The 16286-nt window shown below is 40.6% G+C and overlaps 1 protein-coding gene across 1 annotated transcript in view; it reads right to left on the bottom strand.

Moving 5' to 3' along the window:
• The window catches only part of GPC3 (glypican 3), a 297585-nt gene that overhangs the window by 264245 nt on the left and 17054 nt on the right, over positions 1–16286 (bottom strand). The window contains exon 2 of the mRNA XM_048514801.1: positions 13556–13717. Within this exon, the coding sequence (XP_048370758.1) occupies positions 13556–13717 (162 nt within the window). The remainder of the gene's footprint in view (positions 1–13555; positions 13718–16286) is intronic.

Raw genomic sequence — 16286 nt, 5'->3', positions numbered from 1 at the left:
ACCGTTTGCATTGGGGAGGTGGGGAGGAAGGAAAATGGAGCATCGAGGAACATAAATATGGCCTCAGAAGGTAACTTGACATTTATGGCTGCCTAGTGAAATTCCAAAAACATAATTCGACTATTTTATAGCATTAGGAGGGCAGTTGAAATGTATTAGGACTTGAACTAGCGGAGATAACTCTTGCCTGAAGAAGTAATTACAGCCAAGGAAAGCTAACCATGCTTGCAAATGCACTGATGGAAGTAGCCTGTGCAGGAGGTATATGCAGACCCCTTTAATTGATTTCAAAAAGTCAAAGTCCCACAGCCTTGAAAAGTACAGAATCAATTATGTAGTCTGGATTATTACAAAAATCATTTCTAATCTACAACAGTCATGAACTGCTCTTCAAACTTACCCTTCCAGCCTGCCATGCAGCACAAGAACAGCTTAACCGTATTCTTACCCCACAGTTTAGCAAAAGAAGCAGGAATATGATGCTGTCAGACCACTCAACAAATTTTGTGCATGTCCAAGATGTGCTGCAGCCCTCAATGATCCCCTGGGTTCATTCGGCACCCTTGCCAGCCTGCTCCAGAACCTTTGCTTGCTGTATGTAGCCTATAGTTGGAACAAAATGCTGTGGCTAGAACATTGACTGGAGTGGGCCATGAGATAGGAGCGGCTGCATGAGATAGGAGCAGCTTACCGTGACCACCATTGCTGCTGGGGGAAGGGACAGCCTACACGGCTGCATGTCTCAGAGCAAAGTGCAAATTTGAGCACGCATATGAGCGTTGCTCAGGGCCCCACTCACATCTCATTTGCCCAAAGGGGAAAGTGGCTCAGCCCTTTCAAGGCACCCAGCCCCCCATCAGAGCCAACAATAAGGACAAGGGGTCGGGGAATCCAGGGGCCTCAAGCTCCGCTTAATGCGGGTCAGTTTTGGGACCTCACCAACTTGGCCGCCTCCCTGGTGTGGGTCCCTGCCCTTATCCCTTTACTCCAGGCCTATCCTAACAAACAAGTGGCTAAATTCTTATTAGAGGGTTTCGCAATGGGTTTTAGGGTTCCTTACATGGGCCCCTGGGTTCCTACAGACTGCAAGAATTTAAAGTCAGCTAGGGACTTATCCTTGGTGGTGGAGGCAAAAATTGTTAAAGAGCAGGGGGCGGGTTGGATAGCAGGCTCCTTTTCATCCCCCCCGCCCAACCTCAGAGTTTCCCCATTGAGGGTGGTCCCAAAGAAGGCGCCTGGGGAATTCCGATTGATCCACCATTTGTCTTACCCTAAAGCCATGGTGGCGACCCTTTGGCACTCCAGATGTTATGGACTACAATTCCCATCAGCCCCTTCCAGCATGGCCAATTGGCCATGCTAGCAGGGGCTGATGGGAATTGTAGTCCATAACATCTGGAGTGCCAAAGGTTCGCCACCACTGCCCTAAAGGCTCCTCTGTCTGTACATGTTCCATCTATACAGATCCCAGTGCTTCAAGGTCCAATTCATGGTGTTGGTATTGACCTTTCAAACCTTATACAGCTTGGGGCCAATGTATCTTAAAGCCTGACTTCTCCCATATGAACTCACCTGTTCATCCTCGGAGACCCTGCTTCAGTGGCCTCTGTCAAGTGGCAAGTGCAAGAAATACTGCAGAATTAAAACTCTGGGACTCCCATCCAGGAGGTCTGTCTTTTGTTTGAAATACCCCAATAACTGTTACTGTCCCTACTCCTCCATTTTGCTGTCATGTGTTTTCATTTAAATATTTATAATTTAAATGTTGTTTTTAATGTTAAGTAATTTCAATGTTTTCATGTTTTGCTGCCTTGGGGACCCCAATATGGTAGAAAGGCAGCATAAAATGTTTTCAATAAATCAATAGCTTGTTTCATAGTCCACTTTCCATTCACATTCCATAACAGGAAGCATGGTATAGTGGTTAGAATACCAGACTATGAACTGGGAAGATCCAGGTCTCAATCCCCACTCTGACATGGAAGCTCACTAAAAGGTAAAGTGGTACAAGCAGTGCAACTACCAAGTCATTACTGAACCTTGGAGTGATGTCACATCATGATGTTTACTAGGGAGACTATATTTACGGAGTGGTTTGCCATTGCCGTTTCAAGTCATCTACACGTTTATCCATGGCTAGCTGAGTATTCCTTTTTCCGACCTCAGAAGGATCAAAGATCGAGTCAACCTTGAGTCAGATAACTGAAACCCATTTTCACTGGGATCAAACTCAAGTTGTGAGCAGAGTTTTGATTGCAGCACTGTAGCTTACCACTTTAAGCCATGGGTCTCCTAGGTAACCTTTAAATCCTACTACTATTCCTACATTCCTGGTCCTGAGAGATGCTCTCTCTGCTTTGGAAGAGCCACTACCACACAACCTGCTTATCTTTCATGATGGATTTCAGAATTTGATAAGGAAGTCAGTCAGTCAGTCCCAAAAAGATATTTACAAGGGCTTTGCATTCTAGCTCAGCTTCCTGCTGTTGCCCCACAGTTTTTCCAGTTATTCTGCATTTGGAAGCCCCAGTTCTGCACCCCACTTATATTTCTTAAATTGAGACAGAACACATTTTGAAAACAAACACATATTGCTACTTTTGAGGAATTACATCATCATCTGCAGTCTTTTTAAAAGTTGGACACCATCCTTAATTGCCCAAGGCCACTAACAAGACTAGCAGTAAACTGGAGAAAACTCAAACAACATGTTTCAGAGTAGTAATGCTTCTGGACCAAACAACCCTTGGCATTCATTCCCTACCCCCCAAAAAAGAAGCACAAGTTTTCAAAACATCTTTTAAACACTTAGGTAACAGAATTCCAAGCAAACAACAATGCAAAATGTGTTTGGATATGCTTTGCATGAGGATCAAAAGCAGCCCCATGCCATATTGTCAGATTTAATTGGCTTCAAAGTGAAGGAACATTAAAAGTGCCATTATAATGAACTACAAGCTCTTTCACACAGAATTACAAAAATCAACTAGAAATGCTGCAAAAGCAGTGCTTAATATAGATTGCTAACCCCCACTCTGGAATGTACATCTTGTTCTTTCTGTATCTAATTGATGCTGAATACATCTAAACACTGCATCCTTTTAAAAGAAGAGGAACCGGTACTTCACTTTGCTGGGGATTAAAACTTTCCCACTTTGACTTTACTTGCAGTTGTTGCTTCAGTTAGTACAGAAAGAGTATTAAAAGAAATTCAGGGAGATGAACACTGACCGTTTATCTTGCAAACTTCAAGCACGATCAACTGTGTTCCCCCACCCCACCACCCCCAGCAAGAAAACACAATAAGATTCAGACATTCTCATCATAACAGAATAAATAATTCATTCCTATGTTTAGCAGACTCTGACACTGGAATTGGCTATCTGATAAATTTGTGACTGAGGTGCTACTGAAGTGATTGAAGATAACCTGATAGAAGCTGGCGGTGTCAAAAGAGCAGTCCATTCTGCACAAAGGCTTTACAATGTTTTCAAAATGTTTTGAAAAGAACTATTTTCATGTTTTTGTTCTGTATCATGTTCTGACAATGTTTCAGTTTAAGAAAATAAAATGTTTTGGCTCCTGCACACAGAAAATGCCCCCCCCCCCTTTAATATACAGATGGCAGACAGACCTTGGTTATGTTGTTAGCATTTCTGCTGTAGTCTTCGTAAATAGCTTTTAAAAATTGTGTACATAGGTCAAGTTTTTAAAATGCTGTAAACACGAAGGTTTTACAATGTGTTTGGATATGCTAGTCACAGTTCTTTAGAACTCTCTCAGACCCACCTACCTCACAAGGTGTCTGTTGTGGGGAGAGGAAGGGAAAGCAGTTTGTAAGCCCCTCTGAGTCTCCATACAGTAGAGAAAGGGGGGTATAAATCCAAACTCTTCTTTTCCGCTTCATGCTGAAGGTGCTATTATCTACGATGCCACTGAACTCTTGCATTATTTCACACTTCTTGAATGCAATTAACATGTTTAAAAGATCTTAGCTTTGTTAAGTGTTAATACAATTTGTTAAGTGTTAATACAATTCATCGCTAAACAGAATTTTTGTTCCGTCACAAATAAAATCAGCAAGTTAGACGAGGGTTACAAAGAGTAGTATATAGTCAACACACTGGCAATATAGGGATTATACTGGTTCCACTGCAACTGCTGAAGTAGTTAATGCCGCTGCAAGAAAACACTTTCTTTCAACTCAGTGTAGTCCAGAAGTTGACTCCCAAGCTTGACAGGGCCAATCTTCTACCCAATAGAATGTACTCCATTTACCCAGTCTCGACTCTTGACAATTCCCCCATGCCGAACTTGACTATTCCTTCATGTTATCTTAACAGCCGGGGAGGGGAGTAGAATTATTGCACTTATGATGTTTTCATCTTGTAAACTGCCCTGAGCCTTGCTTTAGATGGAGGAGGGCAGCATATAAAATATTATATTATCTTGCCACCAGGATTGTGATCAAGACTATGCTGTAATGTACTCTACATAGGCCTCTGCTTGCAAACAGCTCAGATTCAAATTAATGCAGAACACAGTAGCTCAATTATTGTCAAAAGCTAAATGGAACATGGGGGGGGAGAAAATCCACAGAAGCCCCCACACCACTCCTCCTTCCCCCCCCCCACCGCCCCGGATCCATACACTGACTTCAAAACAAGTGACTTCTGCTGTGTGGCATGTACCATTGCTGTGTTTAGATTTTTTAGTTGGGGCATGTTCTACAATGTGATGGTGACTTTGAGATAACTTGGTGCAAAAAAGTTGTTTGGTCATGATGGGGGAGGGCAGCCACCCATACAGTGGGGGGGGGGGGTGCAGAAAACTCAGATTTTGCACCGGGCTATATTTTTCCTAGATACGCCTCAGGGAAGGAGAATTGCATAAATGTGATTTAATTTTTGTTCAAAATGATAACAGCCATTGTGGTGGAAGTCGCAGTAAGATTTGAATACTTTGGCTAGCTTCAGTTTATTCTGGGACATTCTTTTTTCACCTTCCCAGTCTGTTTTATTTTATTTTCTCTCCTTGTAGTGTGGGTTGGAGAAGTTGCTGGCACATCAAGAATGTAAGCAAATTTATTAGTTTTCCTTTTTTACTCTGGGACTGAAGATTATTGCTGCTATTGTGAGGCCTGTGGTTTTTAACTCATGTTGATAAGACTTAATTTTGATTTTAACTTTATGTGAGATGACATTCCAGCATGGGCTTATCTAAACACAGGAGAGAAATGGAGGGTGTTGAGGATCACATTCCTTCTGCTACAAAGCAGTTAAAGATTTGAATACAAAATGGATGGTTTGCATAAGGCAGATTGGAGAAGGTTAAATGTTACACAGAATTGAAAAATCAGGTTGAAGTACTAGTGAAGGTCAGGGAGGTGAAATTCTTTGGTCATTTCAGGTCATTTCCTATTGGTGCAAGAGGGAAATGACCTGAGGACAACTATAAATGTATGGGATACTTGAGTATTCCCAAGAACCACCAGACAAAACTTGCAAGGATGATTGGTATGAGAACCCTATTAAGTTCAGTGGAAATGAATCATTAATTTCTGAGGGATAAGTCTAGTCTAGTTTTGTGAAGAGACATGAGAGGAAATTAAAATTTCTAAAAAGAAAAAAGATGCTCAGGTAAATGGGCAGAGGTAAAGGGACAGAGGATAGGCTATATTATTGTATGTAGTGTGAACTTATTGCTGTTGCTCCAAGGATGAACCTACTATCTAATTTTCTGCATTGGTCAATGACACCTTAATGCTTATGCTTTGTTTTAGCTCTGTCAGCATGAATGCAATGTGAGCAAAAAGGAAACTGTTAGTGGGACTATAAAATGTAGACAAAACTGTATATAGAAATAAACTGGTGATTAAGTTGTGAGATTCTGAGGAAGGTATTACTATGGAAATGCAGTCAGAAGTTGAAGGACCCATCAACCACAGAACGCAACTTACAAGGAATTGTTTGCATATGAATGCAATATTGTTTTAATACTTACCAGAGAATTGCTTTGGTGATCTTTGTAACTAAACAATACACTGATTTTAGTAAACAGTGTACATTTTGTATATTTGTGGCATTTACAGAGCAGCCCTTACCGAACTGCTTCTTGTTGTTCCAGCCCTGTTCAGACTACTGCAATTCAAATCCTTTTCACTGTTTATTGATGCCTCATGTTGTTTATTATATTGAATTATACTATGTAACCTGCCTTGAGTCTCAACGAGATGCAGACTATAAATAATGCTCCTGATAAGTTGCATTTGCCAGTATAACAGGCAAAATATTTTGATTGGATAAACTATGGGTGATATAATTTGGAACTATATGCACCCAAATGAACTAACAGCTTTACTCAAAACTCAACTTGCTCCCACAAATGAACAATTTAAGTTGTACCTTAAAATAGACATCTAATACATTTTGTATGCCAAGACAATAGTGCTACCCAAATGTTATTCTAACCCCCAACCCCTTATTTGTGTGATTTTTTTACCCATACAATAAAAAGCAGCCCAAGGGTCTAAAACTCTAATAAGGTAATAAACTCTGCTAAGCGAACATAGTAACAGATATGCCTCGATGAGATTTTTGGTAAATGCCAAGTGATTCTCCCTGATCTTTACGAGCAAACAGGCTGATGCAATTTTCAGCAGAAAGAAAATTAAATTTAGTGCAGAACAACATCTGACCAGGAGTTGGGGCTGTCACTCAAGCTGTTCCTTCAGCTGTCAGACTGAAAAATATTAAAATGAATTCTAAAGGGGGTTTGGGGCCTTTATGAATGGCTATGCCTTGTCTCTGTACCAGCATATTACACCGCTTCAGGCTACAGTAAGAAATACACTAGTTAGATGCCATTCCCAGAAGAGGTGGTCAAGGGGGAGGGTTTTATGATTAAGAAATAGTCGTTTCAGGGGAGGCTTCAAAACAAAAATACACTGCTATTGTTGCCCCTGTTTTGCTTTAGAAGAAAGTCCTGGCTTGGTTACACCCCCCCCCCCCAATCCCAAGCATCAATCAACCACTGAAAAAAAAGCAAAAGCACATCCCATCACTGGCTGGGGTGCCTTGCAGCCAGAAGTTTCTCCGTTCTATAAAGCTCAAGAGGCAAAAACCCCTTCATTTTTATAGTCAGACAAAGCTGACAACTACGGATCAGGAAAGCATACCTACTCTGTTCCTTAACCTTTCTTTTATGCTGCAGAGACACAGGAACTAGTCCATCAGGCTCACTGTATCTATGACTGCCTTGAACACGCACACTTACGTGAGAGAATCCACACTACCCGCAAAGAACTTGCGAACATAGACAAGGAGCTGTTATTCCTCCATAACACTCGCCAAAAGATGAGCACCCAAGACTGGGATAAAATTGACAACTTCACTGACAGGAAAATGGAGGAAGACATGGCTTACCACACCAAAAGACAGAAACAAAAATTCTACAAATGCCAAAAGCATCAGTTGAAACCAGAACATCACGGACCATCATCAATCTGACTGAGAGGCAACTTTCTGATGACAAAATATCCATCTTATCAAAAGGAGGCAAATTTGCTTGTCATGCCCCCAGAGAAGCTCGTGTTATTTTCCTATTAAGTCTAAGTTTCCCTATAGCTAGCATGGGTTTAGTTCCTTGTATAAGTATTCTAAAGGAGGGAACTTTAGTTAGACCCTGTCCCTTTAAGAAATTTCCTTAGAGGCAGTCTTCCTTAAATTACCAAGCAATGCCCTGTTTAGTTCAGTCAGTTTAAGGTGCCTAGGGAGTTGGAAGGCTGCAAAAATCTGTTACACTTATGGTGCATAGACTAAAGTGTATATGGTCTAGAGAACAGAAAGTTGAGGTGTCAACAGAAAATAGAAGCCAGACAAAAGACTGAAAGAACCAAGAGGAAGCAAGACAAGTGGACTTTCTTCAAAGGAAACAAGAAATAATAAAAGTGTACAGCTTCAAGTTTGTTCACCAGTCAAGCAAGTACCTTATCCTAGTTAGACCCTGGGAGGAGTTAGGGTCTCATTTCTCTAAGCAATAAACCTTGTTTTGAACTGTTACACTTTGCTCATGTGTCTCCCACTCTGTTCCACCAAAGAACAGGGCACCTTTAGATTGTTTTACTGAACAGAACATTGCTGTTATCCACCAGAATCCCATTAGAAAACATCATTGCTAATGTTGAATCTCCCTGAGGAAGAAGCAGAGGGAGTAAGAGGGGAAACAGCAAGGATTCTGAGAAAGGCAAAACTGTTAGACACTGTCAAAATGACATGTGTAGACGGGCAAAATCTACTTGACAGATGTGTCCACCCCTAGACAAGTGTCGAGTGCAGCATTAGTACCGTGTGTAGCACTGATAAGACTCCTGCACTTGATTGGTACCTGTTTGTATATAGTTGGCACAGGGGACCGAGAGGAGTGTGCCTTGAAACACCTATTGCCTGGCAAAGCACTTGGGTAGTTAGTAGCAATAAACAGAACTTCTGCACCATTGACTGTGTGTCTGTCAGTGATTTCTGCATTGCATACCTGAAGGTGATCTACTCCAGAGTACCCGCTGCTTTAACAAAAACTTCCCTCCAGTATAACGAGGAAAGAAAGATAAGCCATCAAAGACCTCAATTCCAATTCAGAAATCATCATTCTCCCTGCAAACAAAGGTAATGCCTCGGTAATCATGAAAACAGAACAATAAAAAGAAAAAATCAGACAACTTTTGAATCCCACAACACATAAAAAACTGAAATAGGACCCTGCGAACAAAATCACCAGAAAAACCAACACTTTGATTAAGAACTCCTCAATTAATCGTAATATACGCAAACTTCTATACAAATCTGAAACTCTCCCTCCTAGACTTTATGGACTGCCAAAAATCCACAAGGACTCCACTCTGCTTAGACCCACATTGAGCTCCATCGGATCCCCTACATATGATTTGGCAAAATTTCTGGCTGCACAATTACAAAGCCATGTTGGACTTACCACAAACTACATTAAGGACTCAGCCCACTTCATAGAAAAAAATCAGCAATCTTAAACTCAACCCCAATGACAAACTGATCAGCTTTGATGTGGTCTCCCCATTCACCAAGGTCCCCATAGCAGACACCATTCCACTCATTAACTGGATTGTCCCTAAATACATTACAGCCCTGTTTCAGCATTGCCTCACTACAAGCTACTTCTAGTGGGATAATTAATTCTATGAACAGAGAGATGGGGTAGCCATGGGTAGCCCTCTTAGCCCTGATACAGCAAATATTTACATGGAACACTTTGAGAAACAAGCCCTGGAAACAGCACCAAAAAAATATGGTTCCATGGTGTGGATAATACATTCACAATTTGGAACCACGGAGAAAAACTAAACAAGTTTCTGGACCATATTAATAATATCCACCTGAACATCCAATTCACTATGGAAAAAGAAAACGAGGGAAAACTACCATATCTTAGTCATCCACAAACCAAACTAACAACTGGGCCACACAGTACACAGAAAACCTACACACACTGATAGATATCTACATAAAAACTCCAATTATCACCCAGGACAAAAAAAGAGTGCAATAAAAACTTTGGTAGATTGTGCAAAAAGAATCTGTGAACCCTACCTCCTTCAAGACAAACTGAATCACCTAAACTGGGCTCTACAAGCTAAAACAGACATCAGAAGAGCTGCAAGACCAAGAACAAACCACAGGAATAAAGATAAACAGCCACCTAGCGGGAAAGTGTTCTTACCATAGGGAAACTGATGAAGAAACATAACCTACAAACAATCTACAGACCCCCTAAGAAAATTCAACAAATGCTACATTTGGCAAAGGATAAGAGGGGTCCTTTAACATCTGCAGGAGTCTACCGCTTACTGTGTAGCTGTTGGCAAGTCTACATAGGGACCACCAAAGGCAGTGCCCAGACAGAATCAAAGAACACGAAAGGCACTATAGACTAATTCAGCTGGAAAAATCAGCAATAGCAGAACACATGGTCAACCAAGCTGGGCACAGAATATTATTTGAAACACAGAAATTCTCGACCATTCTGACAACCACTATGTCAGACTACACAGATAAGCTTTTGAAATCCACAAGCACATGGACAATTTCAACAGAAAGGAAGAAACCATGAAAATGGACAGAATTTGGCTACCAGTGCTGAAAAACACTAGACAGTGACTAATGAACATCACCCAGACACAGGATTTCTCCAGGCAGTAAGCAATCAAAAGGCTATTGAACACCACCCAGACAAAGGATGTCTCTGGGCAGTAATCAATCAAAGGGATCAAAAGGCTACTACTATGCAGATGCCCTCACTAATTGATTATGCTCTCTTCATGGTTACTTACATGCTAAAAGGGTGGATCCCATTCAACACATGCAAATCAAGCTTGTTAATTGAACCCTTTACAGGCAAATAGTTATTTCTCCCACCTTGGACATTCTGCAAGTATATACATTCCACTTGCTTACTACCATCAGATCCTCTGAAGATGCCAGCCACAGATGCAGGCGAAATGTCAGAAGAAAATGCTACTAAAACACGACCATGCAGCCTGGAAACCACACAACACCCCAAAGCTGACAACACTCTCCCTCCCACAGGATCTACTCAGGAAAATAGGTGGATGTAACTGCTCAAGCCACAAAGCCTCTTCATATTCTGTTCCTAGCAGCAATTCCTTTCCATTCAAAAATCTGCAAGTTAGTGAGGTATAATCTAGGAAGAGTGGAACAACATTAATTGTTTAGCCTACTCAGTTTTTCATTCAGTTATCTGGTTTAATTTTGGATCACAGTTATTTTCATTTTGGACATGATTTTTATACTAAAAAAAGAGGTGTGAGTATGGGATCTGGTCTCGCTCCTATTACAATATGGAAAATGAATACATCAGCAATCCCAAAGTCAATCCTCACTTTGACAATATCCTTATATATAAACATTATATTGATGACCTTTTTTGGTCTTCAAGAAAGAGGAATATGTCACAGAATTCATTAATTGGATTAATTTGATTCACCCCACTATTAAATTTACTTTTCATGTAGACAAAACACACATCAATTTTCTCGACATTACAATATTCATTAGTGAGGAAAGGAAAACCTACTGATAAAAAACAGCTCTTTACTTCAAATCTTTTCATTCGAAACATCTACGTAATAACCTTTCTTATAGCCAATTGATAAGGCTAAAACGTAATTCCACTATGGAAGATACATTCATGAGAGAATCTTGCACACTAACACCTTTCACAGTAGAGAATATCCAGAAAAAGTACTACATTGAGCAACAAACAGAATCAAACAAGTGGATAGAAAAAGCCTGTTGACTCCTAAGGAACCCAGCAATAAACAAAATCTTATAGTTGCAATAGACTATACACCTAGGGCTAAGGAGATCCAAAATATCATTCTTAAACATTGGAATCTCCTCTCCCATATACCAGCATGTCTGTCGTTACCCCAAATAGGTTTCAGGCAAACTCAGAATATTAAGGACTATGTTATTAGAACAGACATCTTCCTTACAGAAGTTTCAAATTGTCAAGTTATCGAACATTTTCGCTACACTCATTGTGCAGCATGTGATTTGTCGCTTAGTATAAAGGAATTTATCAATCCACAAACAAGGAAAATATGGGAACTGAGACATTTCAGTACATGCTCTACAAAGCAGGTTTATATTATTCAATGTAGTTGTGCCCATATATATGTGGGCACAACTGAAAGGGCCCCAGAACATGCATATTAGAACATGTGTCTACAATTTGGCATTAATATATTGATTGTCCACTAATACAGCACTTCCTGGAGAAAAACCATTCTCCATAGGATTTGAAATTTTGTGTAATATACAAATATGAGATGAAACCATATCAGAAATTGGATATTAAAAGGCATTATCTACAAGAGGAAAGCAAATGGATTCATCAATTGCACACATTACGCCACTGGGACTTAATTGTGAATTAGATCTTTCTTGCCTTTTATAATGACAACATTTATAACTAATACTTTTATTGTAAACTTGTACAATTCTATCTACCAGCTTTGTATCCTATGTTTGTATTGTAAGTTTGATTATTCTTTAAGTATGAGGCATTCACCTTAAGTTGTAATACTGCTTCTTCTTTTCAGTAATGTAGTCTAGACCACAGCTGAATGTAATCAGCAGCCTTTAATGTATTTAACTCACAGAAATAGTCTTTTACAACACTGAGGTCTTGGTGCAAGATATGCAGCTCTTGTGAACATGAATGTAAGTAGTTTTTGTATGCAATATATACACATAAGTTTGGTACAACATATCACAGTCTATAATTTATGAGCTTTATTATATTTGTATAGTCTCGTGGAGATAGTGTAATTATGGCATGAAACTGAAGAAGACTCAGCAAAACAGCCACAATGCGGAAGGTTTGTTAAGACTCAGCAGAACAGCCTCCTGTGGGTGGTCTGTTTTTCATGCTTCTTTTAGACCTTCTACATTTATTTGCATCTTTCCGTTGCATAACAGCTTCCTTTATGATCCTCTGTTCCTATTAAATCTTCTGCATCTATTTAATGCATAACAGCATTTTTTCAAATTTTTCAAGAATGTCTGCATTTGTTATTGCATACAACAGATGAATGAGTTTGCTTTCCTTTTAACAGCTAAATAAGGAAGGACATGCAAGATGTATTTGTGATTTGACACATTGAGATAACCTGGATAATCTCATTAAGAGCATTGCCACTTTATTAGAACCTTGAATCTGTATGTTTATAAGATAACTGTAACAGTTGTGTATTTTCACTGTGGTCTGCATAAGGTTTTTTTGTTTTATATTGTTTGGTTGAATGTTTGAGCACGCATCACTTTAAGATATCTTTTCACACTTTAAAATACTGCCTGGAGGTACTTTATTCATTTTTCCTGAGTTTGTATTTTGTATTATACCTCTCCCTGGTTTTTAGTTTATCATTTTGCAACTGGCACAATTTCAAAGTTTGGTCTAAAGCAGCAAACTATTATCAGATGTTGAAGTAAGGACCCTGGACATGCAAACTGATTCCAGAAACCCCTTTGCTACAGAGATCCAAGCGGATCTGGTCCAAAGGAGAATCAGGAGTGTACCCACTTCTGATCTCCACATTAGCAGCAGAGTTTGCATAGCCCATGCCAGTTTCTCACCAATCATACCAGCTGTCAGGACCCAGCATGTGCCAGGCTTTTCTATCATGAATGTAACCGGACCATTCCAAGGGAGCCACTTATTCCAGGAGATATCCAGTGTCCCATTGCTGTGTGGCAGAGCTAAAGTGGAGCCACAGAAAGCCCCAGATAGCTGCCAACTGAACTATTCCTTGATTGTTCCAGTACCCACCCCTTAACTGCTCACAAGACACACGCAGTCACAAAAATACCACAAAAGGTACCAAAATGTGCAAGTTTTAATCTGGCAATGCAGTCACCTGGCAGTTGACCGCTCAAACACAGCATAAGTATCACCTTTCACTTCCCTGAAGGAGAGATGCAATATCAACTCTGCCACCTACCTTGGAAAACAGCCGCATTCTGAATGATAAAGAATTTCAGCTCCATGCTGGCAGACTGGAGAAGCTGTTCCATATTGGAACGGGCCATGGCTTGGTATTTCTCCTCTATTTTCCTGGAGCAGCACGTTGGAACTTTTGGCACACACACTTGCAAGTCGAGCCCTGTATGTACAAACAAGAAGGCATTTGGTTAGTACAGAGTTGGCCATCAAACAAAAACATGAAACCTAGGAAGTGGCTCTAGATGGCTGGTGCTGGCAGGCTGCAGAGGGGATATCAGACAGTCCAGCTTATGGCTTTTGTTTCTCTCTGAAGACCAATTCTGCCAATTCTGTTAATCACATTATAAAAGCACAGATAAAAGGATAGACAAAGGACAGAATTGAGAGCAAAAAGCTTTATTCCATATAGCATGCTCCTCTGACTTCTTTTTGAAGCCTACCTCCTGCTTCCAAAAATATTCTGTCCACAGGGTCAGAAGTGGACATACCTGGCTCAAGAATATATCCAGTGATCTTGACCCAACTGTGCCTCAGCTAATGCCTGACTATTACTTTGCTGAACAGCCTCATTAATACACAAACCAAGTCATCTGCTCTTCACGACTGCTTCTCACTTCCCCAACCACAAGAAAATGTCAAATGGTCACCTGCCTTTTTATAAAATAATCAAGTTGCAGAAAAGTAAAGATGAATTTTATCACATTCTTTTCCAGAGGTAGAACAGTTACTTCTATGGCCACAGCGGTAAATCAACCAGCAGAGCACAACTATACCTCACTGAAAAATCAAAACTATCCTCACTACAAAGAAGAAACTATTTGACACATTTCCATCAATGCAGTTAGCCAAGCCTTACAGAAGTTTTTGTGCTAGCCCAATAAAAATAACATAGACCCTCCATAGTATCAAGCAAATCAGGAGGCAACGTGTAAAACCCCTTTCTTGTAGCAGAGGAAAATGGAATATACAGGGCTGAAAAGCTGATGGAGTTACAAACTCAAGCCACAAGGCAGCAAGAAGCAATTCTCCAAAACGGTTTTCTTGTTAGACACGTCTGATAGTAATTATATAGTAGTAATTACATAGAGGTCCATCAATGTGCAATAGCCATTGGAGAGAATTTAACCTCCAAGTACCCAAGTGCAAGCCACTAAAGGACAAAGGAATGCTGCCCTTATTTCTGGGAAGACCAAGAGTACTGTATCTAGTTAGCCAAGATGCTGGACCAGACAATTCCTTGCTGTGGTCCAAAAGATCTTTCAGTATGTTCATTCCATCTCTCCTGGCACATGAAAAAAGCAGGTCAAGAACTGCTGCTTCAGTACAGCTGAAATAGACCAGAACGGCTGCAAATTCAGAAATACCCTTCAGCCTAGAAAGCTCAAAAGCAGAAGCAACTATCATTTGTCTTCATCACTCCAAGGAAAAAACATACATAAGAGTGAAATGCAGCCTCGCATGATCAAGTACAGCTTCTGATGCTCACAGACATCAACTCATTCAGCCTTCACTTGCTAACCCTAAGCAAGGCAAGGCTAAGATTCATTTGGCTGTTGTTGCCTTCTCAGATTGTAGCCTGGCAAGGGGAAGCAGGAAGTGGTTGCAGTCAGATTAAGTTTTGTCCAGACCAACATGACTAATATAGCTACATCTCAAAACAGAATACTGCATCTTCCTTACTTACCTGATATTTCTTCCCTTAAACCTACTGCATGTCCTTCCTCTCACTTACTTCTGCAAGATTCCTTTCTCTGGCTCACATATCTTGTGCACCTCATTAATTGCACCATCTTCTTAATTCCTAGTGCTTTTATGACAGCATACCCCTGCTCCCTTGAGGATTTAGGAGCTTGCTCCTGTACTGTCTTGGCTCAGATTCTGTTTCCTGGCCTAATCCTGAAAGTCCTGTTGGCGCTCCTACTGCCCCTCAGGTGAGACTTCAGTTGAAGGGCATACTTGTGAACAGCCACTTACCTGATCACCTACAATGAGTAAAAATGTCCTCTTAGCAACTGAACAGGGAAGAGTCTGCTGACTGGAAAGAACTAGGTTTTTGCTTTTTGGAAGCCAGTGATGCACCATAAAATCTAACTTCTGTGGGGGTGGGGGGGGGAGATAGGTAAGCTACTAAAGAGTTCAAGAGATATGAGTTTGTAGGAAGTTATTTGCAAGGCTGCCCTACACTACAGAAGTCAATCCAGTTCCCTGTCACACTTCTCATACAAAGTCATTTAGATCTTCTGCACAGAACAGGAGAGAAATACCTGTGAGTTTCACTTGGGAAGAGCACACGCGGATGCAAACCCAGTTCTGTTAAACAAACCCAGTTCTGCTGTACAGACTACATATTGCTAACATCCAGTTGTTGAAAGACAAAGCCTTGTGAGCCATCAAATCTGCCTGCACACACAAAACATTTATCCAACTCAGATCTCCAGAGATAGTTATCTCCCTCATTGGCAGCTAAGATAACTCTTTTGCTTAATGGCCCTTACCGTTAAAATAGAAACTTGAAGATAAAGCTGTTTGGCTCTTTTTTGGCAGAGGGAGAGGAGCAGAAATCCATTTCTAGCCATTACATCTCACAGTGCTATCACTGTCCATCCCAAGAAGCAATTCCTCTTTTGCACTCTCTGAAGTTCCCTTTGCACCTGCCCTCAAGTTTCTGCTGATCTTTTCATTGTCTGTCTGCAACTGAGGGACTCCAACACCTCTAAGCCAGGGCTTGC

Source organism: Sphaerodactylus townsendi, linkage group LG13 (genome assembly GCF_021028975.2).
Source record: "Sphaerodactylus townsendi isolate TG3544 linkage group LG13, MPM_Stown_v2.3, whole genome shotgun sequence".
Classification (NCBI taxonomy): Eukaryota; Metazoa; Chordata; class Lepidosauria; order Squamata; family Sphaerodactylidae; genus Sphaerodactylus; species Sphaerodactylus townsendi.
Note: the sequence above shows the minus strand (reverse complement) of the source record. Positions and strands in the feature narration are given on the sequence as shown.